The sequence below is a fragment of the Aulonocara sp. 'chitande type north' Nkhata Bay genome, linkage group LG3 (genome assembly GCF_057382095.1).
Source record: "Aulonocara sp. 'chitande type north' Nkhata Bay isolate Kocher_YH1m ecotype deep benthic linkage group LG3, A_spYH_male_GT1.1, whole genome shotgun sequence".
Classification (NCBI taxonomy): Eukaryota; Metazoa; Chordata; class Actinopteri; order Cichliformes; family Cichlidae; genus Aulonocara; species Aulonocara sp. 'chitande type north' Nkhata Bay.
The window spans coordinates 78,495,326-78,521,956 of NC_141346.1; the positions used below are offsets into that span (position 1 = coordinate 78,495,326).

Below are 26,631 nucleotides of genomic sequence, written 5' to 3' on the forward strand. Positions count from 1 at the left end.
GATGTAGCCAGATGGGCTACTCGCCTTCCGTTGTTTTTCTTCTCTCATTCTCTCTCTCTCGCTCGCTCTACCACCCTCGCTCTCTTTCCGCTGCACTCGCTCCTTGTATCAGGTGATTGGGTTAATTGGGAACCCACCTGCACATTGATTGCAGGGTGGCGCTAGCCTGTATAAAGCTAAGCCGATGTCTTGTTGGATTAATTCCTCCCGAGCTTCTGGTACGATACAGCAGTAAATGCTGGCGTACTGCGACGGACTGATCAGCAAGAGCAGATTATATGACAGCTACAGCAGTCTGTTTTATTCTGCCATTGCGGAGAGAGGTGTTGGTGTTATCCCCACCAATGAGAATATAGTGCCTCCGGTCCTGGGGGTTTTACTGCTGTACTCACCTCTCCATGGCAAATCGCCCAATCTAAATTGGAAGAGTGAACTGCCTTCTCAGCCGCTGTTGTGAGGACTCCTCCTCGGTGGAGCTTGTCTTGTCTTGTCTTATCTTGTTTTTATTAAGTAGGCTTACCTTTTTTTGGGTTCGCCTGGTGTTCTATTTTACCCTGGACTGTTGCTCGTACCCACACTTCTGTGATCGGGCTGAAGTGATTCTCTGCCCGAGTGTCGTGCTGGGACTCCAAATCGCCTGGGTGGCCGGTCTCAGCCGGTGGGGAGCCAGACCGGCCTACGCCTGAGAATAATTATTACCAGCACGAGTGGTAGTTTGACCCGTGGGGAATAAGCCTTTCCCGTGTGTGTGTGTGTGTGTGTGTGTGTGTGATTTCTTTTATTAAAGTTATTAAAGTGTGTTTTAGTCTTTTTATGATTTGTAGCGAGCCTGACGCTCAGTGTCCTTTTATTCTTTTAACATACTTTTCTGTGTTTTATTTCAGTGAAGGAGGACGAGCCAGTGGCCCTGGGACCTCAGGTGGTGGGTCGTTTTCACACTTTCTTTTGTACAGCACTGGGTGGTCTGCAGTGATTCTTTTGGTGTGATTTTCTTTTGGTTCCACGGCTGCTGGTAAGTCCAAGTTCCACGATTGTTTATTTTTACTGTAGGACACTGTCAATAATGACACTACATCTTGACTTTTAATATTTTATTTATAAAATATTATTTATAATATTTTATTCATTTCTATAAATAAAACTGTTTTAATATTGGAAGCCAACCTGCCTCAGTGTGCATCCTTGAATCTGTGCGGTCTTCTTTTATTCCTTTTATTTATTTTTCTTAAATATATTTCCTGGGGGTGTAATTCCCCTAGGTGGCGTTGTCAAGTTTATTTATTTTGTTCATAACCCCGCCGACCACTGGGTCACATAAAAACTAGCTGTCTGAAACTGTTCTTGTTAAATGTGTGTATAAAGGAAATAAGCTGAAATACAGAGACTGGATGGATCTGTGCTTTGACTTTGACACCAAACATTTCTTCCTGTTAAAAGGGAGTTTTTCCTTCCCACTGTCGCGAAAGTGCTTGCTCATAGGGGGTCATATGATTGTTGGGTTTTTCTCTGTATCTATTACTGTACGATCTACTGTACAATATAAAGCGCATTGAGGCGACTGTTGTGATTTGGCACTATATAAATAAAATTGAATTGAATTACATCCCATTTCAGGTACCTGGAACCTGAACCTTCTCTGGAAACCTGGGACACTGGCGGGTTTCTCTTGCTTACCTATCTGCTCATCCTCTTTCTTTCTGCTCGCATGATGATTTCCTGGTTGAGTTTGTAAAGACTTTTGCTCAGGACCTTCTTGCTGTGCGGCAACAGTGCTAACCACCGTCCGCTGTATGTTTTTCAGTCATTAAATCAAACCATGAAAGATCAGCTTGCTTCTCGTGATGAACCTGTCTGTTTTCGATTCCACACCAGGGTCTGCCCACTGGAAAGTTCAGGGATAAGGGTGGAGGATACTCACACAAACATAAAAACCCAGATTGCAACTCCAAGTCTCTGTGCTAGTTAACCAGACCTTTCAGGCTCTTGTTCAATCAGAACCTCATGGAGTCTGAGTTAGCGAGACAGTTAAACATCCCTCTATGCCCCCTTAATCCGCCCATTCCCACTAAGTCATTAAATAACCGAGTGTCCCCTCACATAACTCACCGCACAGAGCCTGTCTCCCCTGGCCATCACAAGGAAACACTTACCTTTTTTGCTTTTCATGCACCTCACAAACCACTCATACTCGGGTTTCCTTGGCTAGAATTACATAACCCCCACTTAGACTGGTCAGGTCAGAGGGTAATCAGTTAGAGTCTGTTCTGTCATTCAAATTGCCTTGTTTCCGCCCGTCCACCGGAACCTGTGGAACCATCAACCAACACTGAGACTGTTTTAGATCTCTCCTCTGTGCCCACCAAATGTCATGATCTTCAGGAATTATTTAGCAAAAGTAAAGCGCTTTCACTGCCACCTCACAGACCACATGACTGTACCATAGAACTACTCTCTGGCTCCACCCGGCCTTCTAGCTGGCTCTATAACCTGTCTAGACCTGAGTGTGCGGCTATGGAAAAGTACATTAAGGAATCCCTCGGTGCAGGCATAATCCAACGATTGTCATCTCAAGTTGGAACTTCTTTTTTGTGGGGAAAAAGGATGGCTCTCTCTGGCCATGCATTTACTTTAGGGGCCTCAGTGATATTACCATCAAGAATAAGTACCTATTACCTCATTAGCTCTGCTTTCAGGCCATTTCACAGTGCCACTGGGTTTACAAAACCCCACATCCGCAACGCTTACCACTTTTTCCAGATCAATCAGGGAGACAAGTGGAAGACCGTTTTAAACATGCCATTGGGGGACTACGAGTATTTGGTCATGCCGCCTGGGTTAAATAATGCTCCCGCAATGTTTCAAGATTAGTTAACGATGTCCTCCGGGACTTCCTTGACAGGTTTGTATTGGTGTATCTGGATGATATACTCATTTTTCCCAAAACCTGCGAGGAACATCAGTCTCATGTCCATGCTATTTTTCCAACGTTTGCTGGAGAATAAACCTTATGTCAAAGCAGAAAAGTGTGAATTCCATTCCTCATCAATAACTTTTTTCAGTTACATTTTGGCACGGGGGCAGGTGAAGACGGATCTGGCAAATGTGAAAGCTTTAACAGAGTGGCCTACCCCTTGTACCCATTGTAGATTCCAGAAGCATCTCCAATGGGTTTTGGGAATAGCAATTTTTTATAGAGGGTTCATTTGCAACTATAGTCAGGTAGCTGCACCACTCAAGTCTCAGCATGCATCTGGTCCCCCAAAGCTGAAACTGCATTCACCAAACTTAAGTATCTGTTCACCACAGCGCCTTTTTGGTTCACCCTGATCACAGTTATCATTGCAAAGGTGGACACATCAGAAATTGGAGAAGGGAGAGGTAAATGATGCCAAGTGAAAGAGAATGCTTTGGCGGGGGGGGTCATGCTGCTTTCATGGTCTGTGTGAGCGGCTGTGGTTTCCCACTAGACTCTGGTTTCTGCCTTTGGGTGAAGCCTGGGCAGCCTGTCCATTGTCCACACCTGACAGTAATCTACTAGGCTGAATATAACATCAGCACTCCCAATAACTCTGCTAACCTCCTAATCCTCGGATCATCTACTCACCCTTGCAGTTCAGTCACGTTTTCCTGGATGCTGGTCTTCTTGATTCACTCACAGCCACATTAATGCCTTTCGTCTCTTAGACTTACTGGACCACTTGGCCTGGATTCAAAGCTAACAAGTACTCACCCAGACCTCACCACCTGCCTTCCCCAAGTTGCTTTCCAATTACTGACAAGTAAATGGTAAATGGACTGATTCTTATATAGCATTTTTCTACTCTCCCGGAGTACTCACAGCGCTCTATACAACATGCCACATCCACCCAATCACACCCATTCTCACAAACACTTTATCTGAACTTATTGCTTTCTAAGTACATTCACACGCATTCATACTCTGATGGATGCATCGGAGAGCAAGTTGGGGTTAGTATCTTGCCCAAGGATACTTGACATGCAGACTGGAGGAGCCAGGGATCGAACCACCAACCTTCCGATCAGTAGGTCAGATCAGACCAGCTTTACCTCCTGAGCTACAGAAACCCCAAATAAGACATTGAAGATAACCTCGTTCACTTACTGTAACCTCCACCAGTGATCTTTCTGATGCTGCTCTACCTCTGTTACAGTGACTCAGATTACCATCTACCAAGACCCATTTCCGGAAACCTACCATAGAGCCCACTTCATGCTCACAGCTTCAAGTGCTTGACTTCCGCCATAGTTCACAGTTCATGTTAAAAAATTCCAAGTGTCAAGTTCCTGTGTGTAAATAAAGCCTTCACGTCTAGTAATATTCAGTTCCTTCACCTTTGTCTGTATTTTGGGTTCACCATGTTGTTCTGGCCACACCGAGGTAACAGATTTATATTTGAAAAACAGAGAGACATGGGGGATTGCAATAAAGATGAGACACAAACCAGACCTTAAAATAAGAACATCTGAAAACGATGTAGGTGCAGTCTGGTAGCTCAAGTATTTGCTTTAAAAAACAGAGCTAGACTCCTGGTTGTTGGAGACAAGTGAACAACTTGAGGATAATAAACCTGTCAGAGGGGCTGAAGGATCAGAGCTCATGTTCTTATAGGCTGGATCTGGATTGTGCTTTGATTCGAGTTGAAGACAAAAATATTTCAGAAATGCTGACATGTCCTGCTGGAGAGAAATATTTAAAGTATCATGACTATTTTAGTGACTATTTTTTTAATTTTTCTAAAGTGGTAGTGTTCTTTGAACTGAGCACCTCTGATTTATTTCCCATGATTTTAAGAATGAAGCGATGAGTTCATGTTTACTTACAGAGCTTTGTTGGAGGCTTTGACCACTGGCAGCAGCCTCAGAAGAGCCTCCTCTGAAGCAGAGTATTTCTTCAGGTCAAACACATCCAGATCTTCTTCTGATGACAGTAAGATGAAGACCAGAGCTGACCACTGAGCAGAAGACAGTTTATCTGTGGAGAGACTTCCTGATCTCAGGGACTGTTGGATCTCCTCCACTAGAGAACGATCATTCAGTTCAAACAGACAGTGGAACAGATTGATGCTTTTCTCTGCAGACAGATTCTCACTGAGCTTCTTCTTGATATACTCGACTGTTTCCTGATTGGTTTGTGAGCAACTTCCTGTCTGTGTCAGCAGACCTCGTAGGAGAGTCTGATTGGTCTGCAGGGAAAGACCCAGGAGGAAGCGGAGGAACAAGTCCAGGTGTCCATTTGGACTCTGCAAGGCCTTGTCCACAGCATTCTGGTAGAAGTGTTTCTCTGCAGATTCTCTTGTTTCAGACTTCTTGGAGGTTGTCTGTTGTTCTTCCAGCAGATTGAGTCCAGAGTTGATGAAGGTCAGATGGACATGAAGAGCAGCCAGAAACTCCTGAACACTCAGATGGATGAAGCAGAACACCTTGTCCTGGTACAGTCCACTTTCCTCTTTAAAGATCTGTGTGAACACTCCTGAGTACACTGAGGCTGCTCTGATATCAATGCCACACTCTGTCAGGTCTGATTCATAGAAGATCAGGTTTCCTTTCTGCAGCTGATCAAAAGCCAGTTTTCCCAGAGACTCAATCATCTTCTTGCTCTCTGGGCTCCAGTGTGGATCTGTTGCAGGTCCTCCATCATACTTGACCTTCTTCACTTTGGCCTGAACCACCAGGAAGTGGATGTACATTTCAGTCAGGGTCTTGGGCAGTTGTCCTCCCTCTCTGGTTTTCAGGACACGCTCCAGAACTGTAGTAGTGATCCAGCAGAAGACTGGGATGTGGCACATGATGTGGAGGCTTCGAGCTTTCTTGATGTGGGAGATGATCCTGCTGGCCTGCTCCTTCTCTCTGAATCGGTTCCTAAAGTACTCCTCCTTCTGTGGGTCAGTGAACCCCCTGACCTCTGTCACCCTGTGAACATACTCAGGGGGGATCTGGTCTGCTGCTGCAGGTCGTGTGGTTATCCAGACGTGAGAAGAGGGAAGAAGATTCCCCCTGATCAGGCTTGTGAGAAGTACATCAACTGTGGTGGGCATCGTAACATCAGTCACAGTTTTGTGGAAGTCCAGAGGAAGTCGACACTCATCCAGACCATCAAAGATGAACACAACCTGGAAGTCTTCAAAGCTGCAGATTCCTGCTTCTTTGGTTTCAGTAAAGAAGTGATGAACAAGTCCCACCAAGCTGAACTTTTCCTCTTTCAGCACATTCAGCTCTCTGAAAGTGAATGGAAATATGAACTGGATGTCCTGGTTGGCTTTGTCTTCAGCCCAGTCCAGGCTGTATTTCTGTGTTAAGACTGTTTTCCCAATGCCAGCCACTCCCTTTGTCAGCACTGTTCTGATTGGTTCATCTCTTCCAGGTGAGGCTTTAAAGATGTCTTCTTGTCTGATGGTTGTTTCTGGTCTGTCTGGTTTCCTGGATGCTGTTTCAATCTGTCTGACCTCATGTTCATCATTGACCTCTGCAGTCCCTCCCTCTGTGATGTAGAGCTCTGTGTAGATCTGATTCAGGAGGGTTGGGTTTCCTGCTTTAGCGATGCCCTCAAACACACACTGGAACTTCTCCTTCAGGGTGGATTTAAGTTTACGATGACAAACAGCAGCTTGAAGTTCTGAATAATAATAATAAAAATACAACTTTAACAATCATATTTTACAAAATGCTGATGACAATTTCTGACCCACTGAGAAATGACTGAACACACTGGTGTCACAAGTGTCTCATTTATCCAGCAGCTTAAATCTTTAGATAAATCCTCTTACGTCTCTGCAGACGGTCAGCCAGCTCCTCCTGCTTCATTCTCCTCAGGAAGTCCACTGTGATCTTCACAAATGCCTCTCTGCTGTTTCTCCTCTGCTCATCATCCTTCCTCTGAAACTCCAAGCACTGGGGCTTATTTGGATTCAGAGCCTTCTGGATCTTCTTCAGCTCGTTCTTCACAAAAGTGATGATGTTGTCCTCCAGCAGCTGGAACAGAATATTTATGAATGACCCACCACTCTGAACTTTAGTCCACACAACATCCACTTCTTTACCATCAAGGGGCATATCATCCGCGAACTCTTTACCAATTATAGGTTTGACTTTATCTGATTAACTGAGACTTTGTCCACAACTCCACGATCCCAAAACGTTGATGCTGTTCATATGAATGCAGCGATTTCAGTGGGAGAAACATTTCACTGGTGTTCAGAGCTGAACTACCAACAGGTTGATGATCAAAGCCAGAAACTTGGAGATGTTTCAGGTGACTGAGTTGATCGTACAGACAACTGGTCTTAAAGGTTCACTCTGTTTACACATACAGATCAGTATTTAAGGTTTGACTCTCATCATCCACTGGGGCACAAACTGGGCGTCATCAGGACACTACAACACAGAACAAACACCATCCCCACAGACACAGCAGCCAGCGAAGCAGAAGAACTTCACATCAAGAAGGTCCTGAGTAAATGTGAACGCTGGTTTGAGGGCGGAGTCAAGGAGGCCATTTGTGTGAAAAGGAAAGACCATCTCTGAATGGAGGAGGGGCCCAAGGGTACAACTGTCACCATCTTACAATGCTGTGATTGCAGCCATTCCCCAGCTCTCTGTGAACTGGACTCATGACCATTGATCAACAACCATTGATCAATGGTCCTGACAATATGCGTACCAATGATCAATGAACTGACCTCCCAGCCCATTGTTCCTTCAGTGGGCTGGTTTCAGTCCTGTTTCAAATGTCCTGTTTATGAGATTGAAACCTGCAGTCAGCTGAGACTGAAGAAGTCACCTGATGATGATGAAACGTTTCTCCCACTGAAAACATCCAGATGAACAGAATCAAGCTTTTTGGGATTTACGTACCTGGATGATTGAGCATCAAGACACAACTCTGTGACTTTTCTCAGATGAATAAATCCTCTCCTCCAGCTTTGTTTACATCTACCAGCCCTGTGGCGCTGCCCAGGGAAATAATCTATGTGAGAGGTGGAAAGTCATACAGGTGTCTGCTCCTGCCTTCAGTTATTTTATCTACTGTGTGTCAACTGGCTGAACCTCCTCCAACTGTCTACTGTCTCCCTAAACTCAACAATGACTTAGTGATCTATCCATTCTCTGACCAAAGACATCCTGCTGCAGGAGGTTAACATAGCAGCCAATGATGATCCCACTCACTGTGAACAACACATTTGGACCTGATTTGCTGCTCTGGTTTACACGTGAACTTTGACTGCTGTCACCAACTTGAGAGGCTCTACAGAAAAACTGGACTTGTCCATAAAAAAATGTATAAAAATCATAAACTACATTATAAGGACAGCATTGCTCAATCAACTCTAATTACTATGACCATGTTATCTCTTCTAACTAAGGTACAGACACTCAAACTTGCTGCTTTCAGTGAGAAGTCAAATGTCTGAATATGAGCTGGAAGCTGCTGAGAGTCCTCCTCCTTCCCGTGGGGTTTACTTTCTCTACTACTTTCAATATAAACACGCCCCTTTCATGCACCTGCAGAGGGCCACCAGCAGATGGAGCTGTCTTAAACAAATCCACTTGGATAGTTAGCTGTAGATGACTTTATCAGTATGATTGTAGGACTTTGAGTTATTCTTCAGATTTATTTAAACTCTTATATTGTGCACAAGTGTTGAGCGACCCATAATTTCTCTGTACTTTTCATAAGAGCAGCCAGACTTTCAGCTAGTTTTTGTTTTTTAAGAGCTCAAAGTTATTGAAGAAACAGTTATTCAGCTTCATTCCCACTGATCTCGACTACAAACTGTTTCACTTTGGTTTCTGTTTAAAGCCTCGATGTTTAAAACGTTTCCCTGTGATCACATTTGCACCGTCTGATTTCAAAGTTTGTTTTCTTTTGGTCATTTAGTCCACAGAGTCCTTGGTGTTCTGAAAGGGCCCTATAAATAAATGCATTATTATTAATAATAAAGTAGTTGTTGTACATGTACAGACCATAAATATGGAGTCCAGCTGTGTTTGATGCTGCTGGGCAGACTGACCACTGGGACCCTCTGAGCTCTGCTGCTCCACTCTGTGGATGAACCATGAAGGATTAGATCAACACAGGATAAAGATCCAGGAGTTTCTGCTCAAATAACTTCATCTGAATCAAGTCTGTCAAGTTTTAAACTCTCAGATTCTGAAGATATATTTTCTGTTTTCTATGAACTTTCTTTCATCAGTGATGGAAGTGATGATGCTGCAGAAGCTCAGAGGAAACTTTGAGAAAACTGTGATGAACCATCAACTAATGTTCTCAGGAGGCCAAAGGTCCCTGAATGTAACTGTGCAGTAGATTCAACGAGTGTTTGAAACCTGACCACTTCCATATGTTTTCATTCTAACACAAGAAGTCCTTTTCTCATTGCTTTGATTTGAGTTTTCATTTGAGTTTTCCGAGTCTCGTATTTGGAGTCGAGTCTAATCAATGATCTGACAGCAGAACATTAAAAAGGATTTACCAGTGCTGTCAAAATTAACATGTAGGGTTAGGGTTCATCTGTTATCATGATTAACATGATAAAAACCTTTAACACGACACATCTGGAGAGCAGAACGACTCAAAATCCCTGAAATGTTTCTATCAACGCACTTCGGGCAGTTTGTCCGAGTAGAGTTACCTTTGCACACGTGCAGATGTGCAGCACATCTGTTAGTGACGGCAGCTGAACCAATCAGCTCAATATGGAAGATGACAAACACACACTGACCTCTCGATGGAAAGTTTGAGCATTAAAAAAATAACAAGATGGACCAGCCGACCAACATGAAGGATTCTGCACATCGTGACAGAAGGAATTTTCTTTTCACCGAAGCACTTCCAGCTTAAAATATCACAACAATGCAAAGCACTGATGACACAACTGCCAAGTGGACAAACTGCAGACCTGTTAGTGTTGTTAATAACATAGTTTTGGTTCCTCGTGTCAAAGACTTGAAGAAGAGTGACAGAGAGTGTTAGACTGCTGCAGGATCAGTGCCACCTCCACAGACCTGTGAAGAAAATGATGGTTTGACAGATGGGCTCAGATTCAGGATCAGCTGAGGAGTTTGTGGCTGACAGAATCCTGCAGGTGCAGAGCAGAGCCCATCATTAGCATGCAGGACTGTCCCTGGGGGGGTCGGCTCATTCAGGAGGTTAATCAATGTTTACATGTTCAATAAACATGTTAAGTGTGTAAATTTGCCCTTTTCTCTCGAGTCTGTTTGCTCATGAAATGAAATTTGATTCGTTTACATTAAAAATGATGTTTAATGGTGATTAATCCAAATGAATCCACAGTAACCCTGTGATGAGTCTGATTAAACATTTTCATTAACAGCAGTAATATAGATTATATATTATTATATATTAGTGCGCACTTAGCTTTTAGTATATATGTTTGTTACAAAGTTGTATTTACAGCAGAGAAGCTGAGTTAAAGACTGAAAACTATTCAAAGTCTCTTTGAATTGAAGCGTTTAACATTCTTTGTGTTTATTCTGCATTGACTTCATTATATGGTGTAAACGTCTGTTACAGGCTTAAATATAAAGTTGGAAAAATGTAACTGCAGCTATTGATCAAGTAATTGTGATTAATCAGGATTAATGACAGAAGATTGTGTCATTAATTAGTCATGTTTTAATCTACTGACAGCACTAGTGTTCACTCTTGTGCCTCCAACTGTTTTACGCCCTTTCAACACCTTCGTGGTCAAAAGTGTACACGCACAAAATCTACAATAAAACCCTCACGCAGCAATAGGACAGACACACAATCCATTTATCTCTGTGTCTCAAACACACACACGTGTATTCAAAGCCTCGATTTGTTCATATTTCATCTGTTGTGTTTTTATCTTCAGCGTTTTCAGTGTTGCTGCATTTACATCAAAAATGTTTCCATTGATGAATCAGATTGATTTGAATGTGTTTCATCCATACAAATCCCTCCCTGGTGGTCACATGACTCTATAACATAACAGGAGTCATGTGACAAGAGTTTCATGCTGTAAAATGTCAAAATGGTTGAATGTGGTGGAGTAAAAATGTGAGATGTCAACGACTTTTCTTCAATATGAAATGTTTGCAGGGCCTGACAGGAAGTGGACGGACGCTCTGATCACTTCCTGTTTGCTGAAGTGGGTTTTCAGTTGTTTAGAAACCAAAGGCTTGTTTTAAAAGACAGTTTAAATGGGACTGAGGGAACGACGTGTTTGTAGTTTATATCCAACAACATCGAGCAGTTTAATCAAAGAGTTCATGTTGCTAACAGCTCACCTCTCTGCAGCAGACACAGGCTGGACTTTAAAATAAAGGGGGTGATCTTTAGACCCGTCACTCTGTAAGGACACAGAGCTGGGTGGAGGTCCAGCTTTGAGTCTCTGATGGATCCTGAAAAAGTTATAAATCTTCAGTAAAATTCTCATCACATATCAGCTGATATTATTGGTGTTAGCTTACCTTTTCTCAGCTGACTGTCTTTGCTCAAATCTCTTAATGGTATCTTTGACTGAGTTACTTTCACAGGACACAGAGCTGGGTGGAGGTCCAGGCGGGTTCCTGTGAATAATGATGCAGCAGTGATGTGAGTGCTGAGCTGTGACATGGAGAAGAGTCATGGACAGTTAGAGATGGTCATCTCACCTCTGAGCTTTGGTCTGGCTCTCATGTTCCCCACACAGAGTGCTTTTAGAGGGAGGGACTCCCTCCTCTCTGTCCTCACACTGATCCATGCTGCTCAATTCAGCTCACACACACTTTCTACCTGCAGAGGAAACACAAATCATTCATGTGCACATCAGCTGAAATCCTCCTTTCATCATGTGTGCTGTCCAAATATCAGCTGCTTCTTTCCTGCTTCATCTCAGTGTCAGCTGGATGCAGTCAGACAGCAGTGTGAGGCAGAGGAAGCTGCCATCAGCTGCTCTGCTATCAGTCCACTAGATGGAGCCTGAAGCACACACGATGCATTCACTGACACACACTGATTCACTGTTTGGGAAACTAGAAAAATGTTGGTCTTGAACTAGCTGCATAATGCAGACAGGGTAGGACCCAAATATAACGGCGAAACATCTTCAAGCAACTTATAGAAGTCCAGATGCTTTTCTTTCCAAGTTCCTTAAACTATGATGACCTGGATGACTGAGAACCTTCACAGGAAAAATGAAACACACTGAACAAAGAATGCAAGACTTTCACAATAAAACAGCAAACAAAGGAACACAACACTGACACGTGAGCTTGACAGAGGAGTGGAGGAAAGGCAGACGAGAGTGAGCGAGGGAAAGAGGAGACAAGAGAGACATGACAGGCTGAGGAAATATAGAATGGAGCACCAGGCCTCACACAAACACACACAAACACACACAAACACAGACACACACAGACACACACAAACACAGACACACACAGACACACACAGAGGCACACAGAGACACAGAGGGAATCTAATGATCAAGGAACTAAACAGGAAGTATAAGAAACTCAAAGAAGCATAAATAAGACTGTAAATGAACCAGAACCATAAACCATAATACAAAAAATGCAAAGTGCTTGGTCAAAGGGACCCAGAACCATTAAAGTTCTTTTCTTTGCTCTTCAGTGTTTGAGTTCAAACAGACTCCACATTAAACTATGACAGCACCGTCCCTGCTGCTGCTGTCAGACCTGTTATTCACTCACTGCTCGCCAGTGTTTCTAATGAGTTTTACTCATCCATGAGAGTTTAAAGCTTGCACTTACAAGCAATGTTCCCTCTAATGTTTCACTTGTCTGAGCGAACACACAACCTCCCTGAGCGATCCACTGTGAGCGACATTAGACGTGTGCACTGTGGTCACGCCAGCGTCGAATCCATCCAAGTTACATGTTTATTAAAATAATCAATTTACAGCGTTTACATTTCTGTTAAACTACTTTTAATTAACTGCTTTAGTCCACTTACAATGAAAGTTAAAAAAGAAAATCTTGTTCATGACCTGTAGCATGTTAACACTATTGGAAGGAAAAATAACTTGAACTTCAATTTTGAAAACACAACTTTCTTTAAATAAAGCTCTGACTTGTATTATGAGTCTGTGGTCTGGGAGAGAGTCTGTAACTCTGTCTGCAACATACAGTAAATAATGACCAATGTTGGGCAGTTAATTATATAGTTACTTCTTCAAAAAAGTAACTGAGTTTTGCAAACAAAGTTTTTTGCAGCTGTTTACTGCAAAAAACTACAGCCAAGGTGTTTTTTTTAAAATAAACATTTCAAACTATTTACAGAACAATCAGCTGTTCTGCATCAAATCTGATGCCACACAAATTATTTGTGCCGCTCCAAAAAATAATTTCTGTCCACTATGAGATGAAGGAGAACAACAGCCTGATACCTGCAGGCCTGACAGCAGCAGATGTGTCACTGCTGTAACACCTGTAACACTCAGCAGTCGCCTCATTGTTCTGACACACACAACAACACTATTGACTACACTACACACTAACTACACACTGACTACACACTAACTACACAAGATTTGCTCTAAACGTCTCAAATCTCTCACATCTCAAAACACCGCCGTCACTCCGTTTCTTAACAACTAAATGCCATGTTTTGATTGGTCGACATGGTACATTTTTCGACCAATAGGAAAGGCTGGGGGTTGGTATTGTTTTTGCTCACAGGCTTTCGAGCGTTTTCCTTATAAAACGCAGTTTTTACCGTTTCTTCCTGCAGTAAATATAAACAACGACAGTATTCAGGAAGAAAACCAAACATTGCAGATATTTTATCATAACTCTGGTTTTACGTGGTCGATCAACACAATTTAAAAACTGGTATAAAGTCCACACTTTTCCTGTCAGTTGTTCCGTCTGTCCTGCTCACATCTCCAATGGTTGTACACGTTGTCATTAACGTGGCTTCACGCCACATCAGCTGCTTTGCTAAAACACCGGCACATATTTACTTTAATTTCAATTCAGGTTAGAATTCTTTTTGTGTGCTCAATACAGATTTTCTCTGCGCAGAGACCGTGCCAACAGTGCGCAGCTTAGAGGGAACATTGCTTACAAGGTGACTACCAATAAAAATGAGTGTGCTTCACTGTCAGAGCTACGGTGATTCATCCAGTAGGACTTGATAATAAAAATATTTGTTTGATGCTTTGCATTGAGGCGCATTGTTGAATTTGCAGGGACACAATAACCACAGATCAGTTGTTCAAACCACTACAGTAGGGAGCCATGTCATGAATAATAAACAAATACTAATACTAATACTACTACTAATAATAATGTTAATTTAAGTAATTGTTTTTGACTGAACATCACATATAATGTAACAAGCAGTAAATTCAGGTTAAGTGCATTATCAGCATTTGGAGGAGCTCCTTATCCTTCACTGCTCACCTCTTACAAAGTGTTCACACAGTTTGCTAGCTTCTTTCAGCCTGCTAGCTATGCTAACAAGTCTACTACACACACTTGACTCGGTCACATGACAGACAGCAGAGATAGCTGCTCTGCTAGCTAAGCTAACTCATGTTAGCTTAGCTAGGTCAAGGTCAAAGAAATGAGGCAATGCTGCTGGGAGTTACGTCACAGACTAGCAGAATTTAGTTATTCAGCATAATATTTAATCCTTATTATCTGCTCCTCTCACCTCTGTTTACATCTGAAAACAAGAAAATTTAGCCAACAGTTTATTAGCTTTGGTGAAATTATAAACAGGCATCAGCGCAGTCACCTATACTGTGCTTTAATGCTGGAGCAGCAGGAACACCAGTTAATCTAAAATCTCCTTTTCTCTCTAAAAAGTGACAGCAGACTGAGTCAAAGACAGAAACCTTATTTAAACACCAAATATTCACTTCCTGATCCAGGATTCAAAGAGGACGTTGAACTTACTCAGCTTCTTCCAATGAACGTCTTCACTCTGCAGCTCTCTGCTGTCTGGACCAGGTCTGTGTAGAAACAGAGAAAATCCTCTGCTTCTTCTCCGTCAGCAGTCGTCTGTGTCTGCAGACTGCGTCAGATTAAACACTTCACACCAGCAAAGAGGCTGAAGCTCACAGGTCAACGGTCAGCTGCTGCACTGTGTATAACAATTCACTTTTGAACAGTAGATAGCCTGTAGGCGTCTCTGCAGTGATAAACAGTTTACACATTAAACACTGAACCATAAAAGAAGCTTGAGCTGCAGCTCACAGGTCAAAGCTCAGCTGCTGCACCCAGTTATGAGTTTAAATAAATCATTAATCATGATCTTTTCCCTCTCAGCACTTTCACTTGGCCTTGGAGTGTTTTGACGGAGCTACACTGTATGTTTCAAATGTTGTAAATAAATTGGGAGTTAGGGCTGGGCAATATGGCCTAAAATCCATATCGCGGTATAATTTGAAGCATGTGCGGTAACGATATATATCGCGATATATTCTTTTCTTCTGTATAACGTATTTTCCACACTATAAGGCAGACTTACAATCCTTTAATTTTCTCAAAAATCGAGAGTGTGCCTTATGTATGAATTCTGGTTGTGCTTCGTGACCTCGAACCGATTTTGGCTGCAGAAATCTGTTAAAAATGTTTTAGCACAACTTTGGTAAGCCGCACGGCTTGATGGATCGTCAGAGCATTACGGCTGCCGTGGTGAGGAGCTTCACGGAGTAATCTGGGTCCAAAACTCCGTCTGCTTCAGGTCCCAAAGTCAAACGAACACTGAGAGTTAAAAACGGTCTAAATTCTTTCATCTTTAATAAAATCATCAGCGTTGCTGCTTTAGCAGATGTAACAATTAAGTTTAATATCCATGAAAACAGAATTTATTAAATTTAACGGAGTTAGAAGTTAACAGGAAGTTAGCACGCTAGTTTACACCTAAACATTTCATACCATGTTCTGACTGAGATTTTTGAAACTAATTCAAACAGCTCTGCTACCACTTCCAACATAAATGAAGACAGAAAACTAAACAGCAGTGGCGTTTGCAGGGTTACTGAAGTTGGACTACCTGGTATATAATGTTGTGCTACGTGATTGCTAGCGACACAGCTATGTTAGCATAACATTAGCACAGTGAAGCTGGAGGATGAACCCCAACTCTTTTTCCACTCGATAAAAGTTAATGTGAGGGATTCTGGTGGTCAGGGACAAATGCAGTCGCATAGCAGGATGCTGTACACGGGCCAAACTTCAGTCACGAGAACAACTGAGATCATTCATCCACAACACGAGGCTAGTTATTAATATACTGCCACAACATGGGAATAGAGCAGCTGCAGAGAATTCAACATTATTGAATCAATGTTACGGAAGTGGAGGAAGCGCAGTTTTTGGCTTTCCCCGCGTTTCAAAAGTGCTTCATCTCTTTGCTGTGACTGTCACCCAGTATAATTGCAGAGGATAATGGTTTTAACCGCTGCGATGCTTTCGACCAAAACAGGTGCAGTTTGATGACATCATCACATGCGCTGTCGCGATAGAGCGGTATAGTCAAAATCTCTATCGTTGACCAAATTTAATCGATTCTGTCGTTTATTGTTTATATCGCCCAGCCCTACTGGGTGTGATTTTGTTGTAGTGGTTTGTTTTTTGGTTTTATGTTTCCATGTAGATGAATGAAGACAGATTCACTCTTACCTTTTCAAAATGTCTATAAGGTAGACGAGGTCTATGCTTTTCTGCCTCTTCACAGATAATCCCAGTGATTTTCCCTTGGTCTGAAATTTCACCTGATCTTGTGATATTGAGAGTCATCTGCCTTTGAGGCAGCTAACCAAACAGTGTTCTCTAAACTCTAACTTTAATATACTTTGATATATTTCAGATTTCTGAGCTCTGCTCTGACTCCGTGCCAGTAGCTCCTTAATATGACTTTAGTTTGATCAATAATTAACCTGCAGAAAGTTTCTGTTCCCACTCCACCACGCCGAACAACCCTGAGAACAAATAATATGATGTGGGTGTGTCTGCAGGCTTCAGCACTGTGAGCATTAAACACAATAAAAGACTCACAAGTTCCTGCTCAAAGGTCAGCTGCCTTTAGATCAATCATTAACCTGCAGCAGGATCCAGTCTTCTGCCTGTTGTGGTTGTGACAGCTGCTCGTAGGAGAGTTTGTTTGTAGGAGGTGGAGATGTTCTCAGATCAAGTGCGTAATCGTCTCTTTGTGTAGACGCTAAAAGCTGTGAGCCAAAACTCTCTGCTCTGAAACTCTTCACTCAGTCCTCACGCTGAGAGTTTAGAGGCTGAACTTCTTGTTCCTCCATAACACTTTTCATGAAACAGCAGAAATGAGCTTGTGTTTCTCAGCAGTGCGCACACAGAGAACCGATCCTCTCTGCTCAGTCTGAACAAATCAAAGTGAAACGTCAGTGAAAACACAGCTGCTGATCAAACTGTGTCAGATTAATGCCTCAATGTTTCACTGTGAGGTTAAAAAATACATAAAAATGATTTAAAGAAGTAGGAGGCAGATTTTCACAATAAGAGCACTTTGTTTTTAATTCAGTTAATGTCAAACTGTCATCAACACCTCTGTGTCGTCTCCGTCTCTGAGCAGATTCAGGCATTACTCAAATAATAAAGGCTTTTTTTCACTATTATACTTTTCATTAGTCTCCAGGTTGATGATTATAAACAGAATTATTAAAGTTTTTATCATTTCAGGCTGAAAATCAACATGAATTTGGTTTTAATCAAAGAAGCTCCTTTAATGTGTGTCATTAAAATCCTCACACAGACTTAAAAAGGCGACATTAACATTAAAATAAATGAAAGAAGCTTCAGCTGAGAGCTTCATGCAGTCATCATCAGCAGCTCATAGCAGTCACAGCTCTTTATTACGCAGCTTTGCAGGAATTAAAGTGGCTGAAGTGTCAGAGTTTGTGTGAGAAGCTGCTTCATGGACAGCTGTACACACGTCTTTATTATTTCTTCATAAATCAAACACACAGGTTTGTCTGCAGATGATTTAAAGTGTGTCGTTGTGCAGTTAAAGCTGTTTGTGTGACGCCCTGACCTCCTGTGAATGAAACAGCCAATCAGATCCATCAGAGAGAGAGCAGGAAGTGTTGTGTGTTTGTGACAGAACAAGGAAACAGTGATGATGATGAACATAAAGGTCCTCTGATGTTTCCTGTTACAGTAACGCTTGTTCATCTGTTGCTCTCCTACACTTTCCTATAAATAAAGGAGAAAAAGTCCGTTTAGTTTCATTTCCTACAGCTCAGAGTTACACTTCACATTCCTGCTGTCACATCAAAAAGCTTCACTTTGGTCCAACATCTACATGTTAACATGAAACACAGACAGACTCAGAACATCTGGAACATCTGCACTTTGACCCAAACTGTTATAGCAGGATATTTTCTGCATATTTCTTATGTTGGACCTGTTTGAACTGTAAACGACCTGTAATCATCTGTAAATGGTGTGAGACACACTGAGGCCACCTACAGGGCAGCTGGGGAACAGCAGGGATCTGAAATCATATGAGACGTTAGTGAGTGAGAAGAACAAACGGACTTAAGATGGCTCGAAGTGATCAAAGTTGATCTAAAACAGAAGATAAATCCACTGATTCTTTGTAAAGTTCATCTGCTGCTCACATGAATCCATGAAAGATTTATTTCACTGAATGTTTCTTCAAAGCTCATTTCAACCTGTTGAAGTCATGAATGAAAGTGCAGACTGAGAGTGGATCACATGATGTTTGAGGTGTGTCATGTGACATGTTCAGTATTGTCACACATGTCTAGATTGTCCCTGATATCATAACTGCTCAAACACTGATGATTATATTTGAAGAATTATTCCTGATGGCAGCAAAGTTTGAATGGAGCTCTCTGTCTGTGCTGATTTGTCGCCCTCTGGAGGTCAAAGCACAAACCTACAGGGCAGCTGGGGAACAGCAGGGATCTGAAATCATACGAGATGTTAGTGAGAAGTTAGAACAAACGGACTTAAGATGGCTCGAAGTGATCAAAGTTGGTCTAAAACAGAAGATAAATCCAAAGCAGCATCAGATGAATGTTACCATTTCCAGTTACGGTGCCCTTCATCTAATATGGAAATGTGTTGTTGTTTTTTTAGCCGTGTTGTTGTTCTTCCTATTGTGTTTAGGCCAGAGATGCTCTTCAAACAGCTGACAGACATGACCACATTACAAGAACATGGTGTGAGTCCGATTTGATATTCCAGTCAACGCTGAGAGACCTTAACCAGGAAGTCAGAGGTCAGCTGATGCTGCGAGCAGGAAGTGAACCAAGGGAAAGGTCCACTCTACTCAATCTCAAAGAAAATATGCTGGTATTTGTTGATGTTGATGGTACAATAAAAATATATAATATAATAAATAATAAAATATCATGTGATGATGAGATGTGTTGTTGGTGTTTGTATTTTCTGTAAATGTCTTTTTTAATGTAAATGCTTTGTTCCAGACGGACAGGGAATCAGTTGCTGTACGATGACATCATCTTCATGTTGACGAGGAGGGCGAGAAAAACTAGTTTTGTCCTGCAGATGGCGATCTTGCACCGTGTCCAGAGAGCCGACACTTTGATGGTGCTGCTCTACTCAGCTTACTTTAGCCTGGGTTGGACTCTATATGAGCAGCTTCCACTCTGGTTTCACTCTTAAACACACTTGTTTGATTTCACTTGTAAAAGTTGAAGAATAAATATTTTATTACAAAATTATTTGTTGATGCATTTTTTTAGGGTCAAATATCTTGTTTGATTTGAGGAATGAACTGTTAGGGTGGAAAAAGTGAATCAGGTTAAAATAGTGGTGCTTTATATCAGTGAAGATGTATAATGTAATTTAAAATGTTGATGATGGGTTGTAGTGGGCTTGTACTTACAAAACTGCCTCATTTTATTGGAACGATCCACAGTTGCATCCATTCACGGATGACATCTGACATCATTTGACATCTGGTCTGAACACGTTTGTACACAAGATGCCTCAGTTCTGGATGTTCCCACAGACTCCTCTGTGCACCTAAAGGAAAGGTCAAGGGTCAGCAGCACATGTAGTTGGGACAATTCTTCAGTCGCACAAACTACACAATCATTTTCCTCCAATGACGACTTTTCACTTGCAGAAATGGTCCTGTGTGATTTCCAGGCTGTGATATAAAAACTAGTTCCTAATGGCAGCGACTCACTCAGTAAACATGTGTTTCCTTCACCAACCTCACACACAGATCCAATAAGATCAGGAAGTGGGCAGTATAGTACAATATGTGTTATTCTGTGCTGCACTGCCCAAACTAAAGATCTGCTGAAGTGTTGGAAATGATCCAGATGTTTATTTTGGACGATACAGCAGAAGATCAGACATGAAAGTGGAGATAACACAGAAGACCTGCAGCAAAGGTCAGAGGTCAGACTGGGCCCCTGGATTCAACAATGAGCCAATGATCATCAAGCAGTGACTAAAGCAGAGCCCTGACGTTCTGACATTCATCACACAGCCAGAACAAATGTCTGCTGATGACTTCATCTCATGAAACGACTGATAGATGTCAGTTCATTGATCAGCTGAGCTGCTGATCTTCATCGTCACAGAAACATTCAGCTTGTTTCAATCAGTAAATAACTCCCACTACTCCCAGTTTGAACTGTTCCCACTCAAAATGCTGTGAGAACAATGATCATTGTAGAACTTCACAAACATCACGTGTTGTTTTCCACATGTAAGATCAGCAAACACACAGAAACTTCCTGTTGCCACACACGGCCTCTAAAATCTCTTCCACGCTTTCTGTCTGAAGTCCACTCTCTGTGTCGGATCCACAGGAAACAACAAGATCTTATTAACATGGTTTTCAATGTGTCTCCTTCCAAAAAGTCCAACCAATGAACAAATGTGTGTATTTGTGGAGGCCGAACAAAAGCATGACACATTTCTCTGTTTCTATAAACTGGAGTCAAACACAAACATGAAGAGTTTCACTGACAGACTCCAAAATGCCCCCACAGTGGATCAAAGGGAAATCCTACAGTGTGGCCAGAGACTCTTAATGGCTCCAACATCAACACATCCACAATGTTGGATCCAGTTCTGCCTCACAGAGTTACTAAGACACACCCTCTGCCAGCATCACAACAGCTCCACCTGCTTCACCTGCCTCCTCAGCATCTGTACACCTGAAGAGAAAAGAAAGGCTCCAACAGCTCAAATCTACAAAGGATTCATGAAGTTTCATCCAACAATAACATGTTTGCCTTCCACAGTGTGCTGTTAGACACCACTGTACCTCTGCCATTTCAAAAAGAGCAGCTTGGGAACATTTTGGCTCCAAACACTTTGTGTTTAAGTTCTTTGTTTTCTTTGTGAAGCCGACAACATCTGGAGCTTTGTGACTCATAGAAACATCATTTTGTTCTTTAGATGACAGCAGATTGGGACTGAATAATCAATCACTATCAAACCAATAAAGACAAACATGCTGATTTTACAGGAACTTTGTTGGAGAAGCTGCAAAGACATGAAACTGGTGGAGATCCCAAACCAGTTGATAGTGCTGGTTATTCCAAATAAAGCTGTTTCCCTTTGAGATGAAATGACTTTGTGTCCTGATATATAATAAAGATGTTGTTGTTTTTGAGCCCCTGTATTAAAAGTAGTTTAAAGTCAGCTTGAGTTTGATGTCTTTATGTCAAAGCTGCTCATGATGTTGAGCTGCTGATGGAATAAAAACAATATAAAAGCATGTAGTCCAGACTTAAATGTAGCCTGTTGTTAGCTGAGGTCCACACACAGTGTTTGACAGTGTAAAGTGTGTGAAAGGGCTGCTGGTGGAGCTCACTAGGATGAGCAGGTGACCATGTGCCACGAGGTGGAGAGCAGCTGGCCTGGCTTTGACCCGGGCCACGCCCCCTTTCTCTCTGCTTTGCTGTCACTTATCTTCACTGCTCTGTCCAATAAAGCTGGAAAAGGCCCCGAATCAAAGAAATCTGCTGCAGCCTCTGAAATGTCTTCTGTTTCCTTCCCGACGGCTTTTTCACCGTCAGCCCATCAGACAGTCCAGCAGCATTTATGATGATGTCATGATGTTGAAGAGGCTGCTACGGTGGCCTCCCATGACCCCCAGCCTCATCACAGCTGAGATGCAGACATTTGAAAACATTCAGCAGACAACTGAATAACAGTCCAACACAACAGTCTGTGTGCAGACACACACTGACCTTTCATAGAGTCAAACACAGCTGGTTGAGTCATTTCTCTGTGAGTCTAAAGTGAATCTAGTATTTGAAAGTCCACTTCCTGTATTTGTTGTTGAAGACTTCTTCAGCTTCTTCTCAAGGACATCAGCTGCTTGTTTGGCAGCAGAGGCAGTTAAGAAGCTTCCTGAAAAACACTGAACAGTGAGTTCACTGTGGCATATGACAGATTCAGCTTTCTGTGTGCAAATGTGTCTGTGTCGACCTTTCAAATGCTGTTGAATCCAAAACATCAGCGGCTCCTCGGCTGCTCACTTCATGCACTTCTGTCTGTGTGACAGTCCAATGACATCACAGCTGTTTCCAGCCCCAGTGTCTCAGGACTGGACACCTTTAAACATGTCGAGGATCAAACAGCGTCCAGCTAAACACACATGAAACTATCAGAGCTGACAATCATTCCAATAACATCTAATGGTTCATGTATGTAGACACAGGACTACAAGGAAATGGCTCTCAGCATCTGGCTGTGGGAACACATGAGTCCCTGTTTGTGTTCAGATTGTGTGCATGTTTTAGACGTGTGTCACATGTAGAAACACAACAATCCCACAATGACACACAGATGTGTTTGACACAGCTGTGCAGCTGTAAGTTGTTTCTAATGATTCATTGAAGCTCTTCTAACATTCTGGAGACGATCAGTACATGAATCTGTTCAACACGACAACAATTTGACTTCAGTGTGAACGTTTGCCATTAAATAACCTTCTTCATCCAGCTGACAGCATCTTCATCCTATGATGTGAACAGTTCCTCCTGTTGATGACAAACCTCTGACAGGATCTGCTTGAGGAGCTTTTTCATGTGCAGCTCTCTGAGCTCAGGGCTGAGCTGCTGTTTCATCTTTAAGAGCTGCTGCCTCCTCGCCGGACTTGTTCTCCTCTTCTTCTCCTAATGACACCATTTCTGCTTCATATTAAATTCAATAAAGATGCTGACATGTATCTGTAGCAACAACATCATTGAATCTAGAACAACTGGAGCCAAACCAGTGGCTCTGCTGGGATCACTGGTGAGCCAACACTTCCTTGTTGATGCAGATTTCAGGGCTTCCTTTTGCTCCTCCGTTATAACTGTTCTCTCTTCTCAACACATGATGACACAAAGGAATCAGCAGTGACAAAGATGATGCTGAAGAGAAGCACACACTTCACACATATAACAGACCAGTGCAGTTACACACACCTCTGCTCGACATCAGGCCTCAAACAAAGACACAAAACACTAACTTGACTCTAAACAGAAGAAACGAGCAGCTGTTTCTGTTCTGTGCTTATTTATATTTGACACACATGCTTCTCTTTGTGCAAACACACATCGCACTATAAGGGTAACCTCGCACACAATGATTGGACAGCACAGTGATGATGCTGGGAGATCCTATACGCAGCAACACAGAAACACTGAGAACTTTAAACAATGATGGAAAGTGTTATAAATGACTTGTTGGCCTCTGATCTGTCACAAACAGCTGAAACGTGTCTCTCATGAGTCACATGAAGGTTTTTGACAGAAAGGACAAAAAGTAGCTGCAGTCAGTTTGTGTCATTTTTATATTTATTCATCTGGGAGAAAAATCTGAGGGACATTAAAATGTGTTTTCAACAGAGACAAGAACATGAATATAACAGAACAGGTAAATGAACATGTTTCAAGTAAACAGCTGGACTGATCAGGTCCAAACACAGAGTGATAAACTTGTCAAACAGCTGTCATATCTTTATATAGAAGCTCTTTATAAATGCTGCTCACTGCAGTCTGTTTACTAATAATGTCAAAGTGTTAGAAACACAGAAACATCAGAATGGTCTTTGTTCACAGAAACCTGTCTGGGATCCTTTGTTGTTCTTTTGATGCAGAGTTACATTATAAATATAAAGAGTTATTTCAGAGTCTCATCAGTTTTCCTGCATGTCTTTATTTAACACATCAGCAGGGCTGAAGCTCTCATGTTAAACACACACTGATCTATGGACACGTTCATGTGTTTCTAACAGAACCAGGCTGTTATCAGCCTGCACTAACATTATGTCACACACACTGAATGTAACAGTGACAGTTTACATCATCACACAATCAGCTGTGATTGTTTCACTGTCATCAAACGAGTCAACAGGAAGTAGAATCAATAGAAACCAATCATTTCCTGACAGCATGTCTGATGGAAATAAGTGCAGATTATGTATGAAGTCTAACTGCACACAGTAACTGTGTTACAATAAGGACTTAACAGCGCCCTCTGCTGGAGTGTTTCAGTACTGCGTTAACTAGAATACACCACCTCCTCCTCACACCACCTGCTACAGCTCTACTCTTCTATGACTACAGTCATCCACAGCACTGATGTGAGGTCACATGGTTCATATGTAAGGAGCACAGCTGACCTCAGGTGAGTTTAATGACTGTGAGCAGCAGCTGTGTTATTGTCACTGTGACAGGGAGACACTCTCAGACACAGCGCTCATGTCAGCTTGTTCTCATGCAGGAGGATCAGGAGCTCCATGTTTGTCTTTCTGTTTGAATCATGATGTGTTTGTGCCATCAGAGTCTGTCATGAGTACTCAGGGTTTCACAGCAGCTCTTCTGGATGCTGACGAGGACTCCAACCTCATGTTTCACCTCTCTGAGCTTCTGATGTCTGTGAACACTCGTGTTTCTTCTCTGGGCTCATCTGGACAAAAACACCTTTCTGTGTTTGGCTGCAGCCTCATTCTGACTGACAGGAAGTGTGTTATCCATGAGCTGCACTTCTGTGAGGAAGTTTCCTGCTGTGTTTCCTGTCTGTGGACAAACACGAGTGTTCCAGCTGAGGACTTGCTTCCTTCCACCTGTCCATACAGGACATCACGCTGTCTGCAGCTCTGTAAATGCAGCTCCAGGTCCTTCCACGTGCTGCTCTGTATTTGTGCAGTTTGTAGTGTGTCCTGGGAAACGTAGCACACATGGTGTTCTTCTGCTGTTTCCTCCTTTCACTGAGTGTGAAACACTGACGCTGTGCTGTTGTTCACAGAGGGGAGCTGATTCTAGCTGCAGCTGGACTCTGTCATCTAACTGAATGTGTTGGTGCTGATCACGGGGCTCTGAGGGGGGAGCAGCAGGAGGACTCTGGATGCTGACGTCAGTGTATCTGTGGAAGCTCCCACAGCGTGTCTGTCATTCAATATTGTGCTGTATATTGTATCTATGCAAAGATGAACAGACTGTGTGTTCACTGGTCTCTGTGCTGCAGCTCTGATGTCATCATCACTCCCTCCTCCACCCTCAGCAGTCCCAGCATGCTGCTGTGGTGCACCCCACCCTCACTCTACACCTGAGCCACAGACCACACCCTCCACCTCAATATACACCACAGTTTTCTCTGCTGTGGAAATGAGATCAGGAGGAAATCATCATTATTATTATTTAATAAACGCTCACATTAATGTGGGCTTATTTGTTTCATATTAGAAACATTAGTTGAGTGTTTTTAGTATAAAATGGTCAAAGTCCCTCTTTTTGCTCCTCCCCTCACCTGTGGATGGGCGGTGCTGTTACCGTGGTGACAGCTTGGATGTGTTTCAGTCCTGCCTGGTTATCACTGCAGGAATCTTTCACATTTATTACAGGTAATAACTCTGATTTTTCTGTGTATTATGAACCAAATGTATCCTGATACACACAGAGATGGATGAGCAGAGGTTGTTTTTGCAGTTTATGTAGTTACTATGGACTTAATGCACACATATTATTAAAATTAGGGCTATAACAGTTGTATTGATGTATAGCAACTTGAAATGCTCCCACAAATGGCTCCACAGCATGTAAAAATATAACAAAAGCTCTGGCGGACTTGGTTCTGTGGTCAGTCTTAAAGGGTGAAGTTAAACTCTGTAATCTTCACTGTGTCACAGAGTTCAGTGAGTCCCGTTATTCACAGTATCAATCAGATCATCAGAGAACAGCTGATCAGCAATCAGTGGTGCCAACAGCGCCTCCTGTGGTGAGAGGATGCAATAATGCAATGTAGCATTTTTCCACTCAACACTTGCAGTCGTGGAAACTGTCTGTTGGATCTGTGTGACGTTGCTTTCTTGGTTAGAGTTCCTCACAAATGTCCAGATGATTCTTCTAATGAGGCGTCGACCATGTTTGCAGCTCTTTGGAAGAAAACGTCGCCCTTTGCCATCCTTACTTTTCTTTGACTTCTTCAAATGCAGCTGAACTCCAGCTGGTATTTTCTTGGACTTTGCAGCTGTTTCTGGTCATCAGTTCATTCCTGCAAACCTCTGAAGCTGAACAACAATGATGCTGCATTGCTGGCTGATCCCAAAAGGTTGATTCTGTTCATCTGGACGTTTTCAGAAACGTTTGCTCACTGATCAGGTGACTTCTTCAGTCTCAGCTGACTGCAGCT

At 42.4% G+C, this 26,631-nt stretch overlaps 2 protein-coding genes and 1 pseudogene across 3 annotated transcripts in view; all 3 read right to left on the minus strand.

Moving 5' to 3' along the window:
• The window catches only part of LOC147337113 (protein NLRC3-like), a gene marked incomplete at its 5' end in the record, with an annotated part of 31,935 nt that extends 25,321 nt beyond the window's left edge, over positions 1-6,614 (minus strand). Inside the window, one exon of the mRNA XM_086266079.1 lies at positions 4,843-6,614. Coding sequence (XP_086122205.1) covers positions 4,843-6,614 — 1,772 coding nt within the window. The remainder of the gene's footprint in view (positions 1-4,842) is intronic.
• The window catches only part of LOC147337109 (uncharacterized), a 360,298-nt gene that overhangs the window by 294,643 nt on the left and 39,024 nt on the right, over positions 1-26,631 (minus strand). Inside the window, exons 12-16 of the mRNA XM_086286256.1 lie at positions 11,659-11,762; positions 11,476-11,574; positions 11,293-11,406; positions 8,983-9,061; positions 6,786-6,990 (exon numbers count right to left, since the gene is read on the minus strand). Of these exons, the coding sequence (XP_086142382.1) occupies positions 6,786-6,990; positions 8,983-9,061; positions 11,293-11,406; positions 11,476-11,574; positions 11,659-11,762 (601 nt within the window). The remainder of the gene's footprint in view (positions 1-6,785; positions 6,991-8,982; positions 9,062-11,292; positions 11,407-11,475; positions 11,575-11,658; positions 11,763-26,631) is intronic.
• The window catches only part of LOC147337110 (protein NLRC3-like), a 547,272-nt pseudogene that overhangs the window by 270,030 nt on the left and 250,611 nt on the right, over positions 1-26,631 (minus strand). The gene's annotated exons all lie outside the window — the stretch shown is intronic.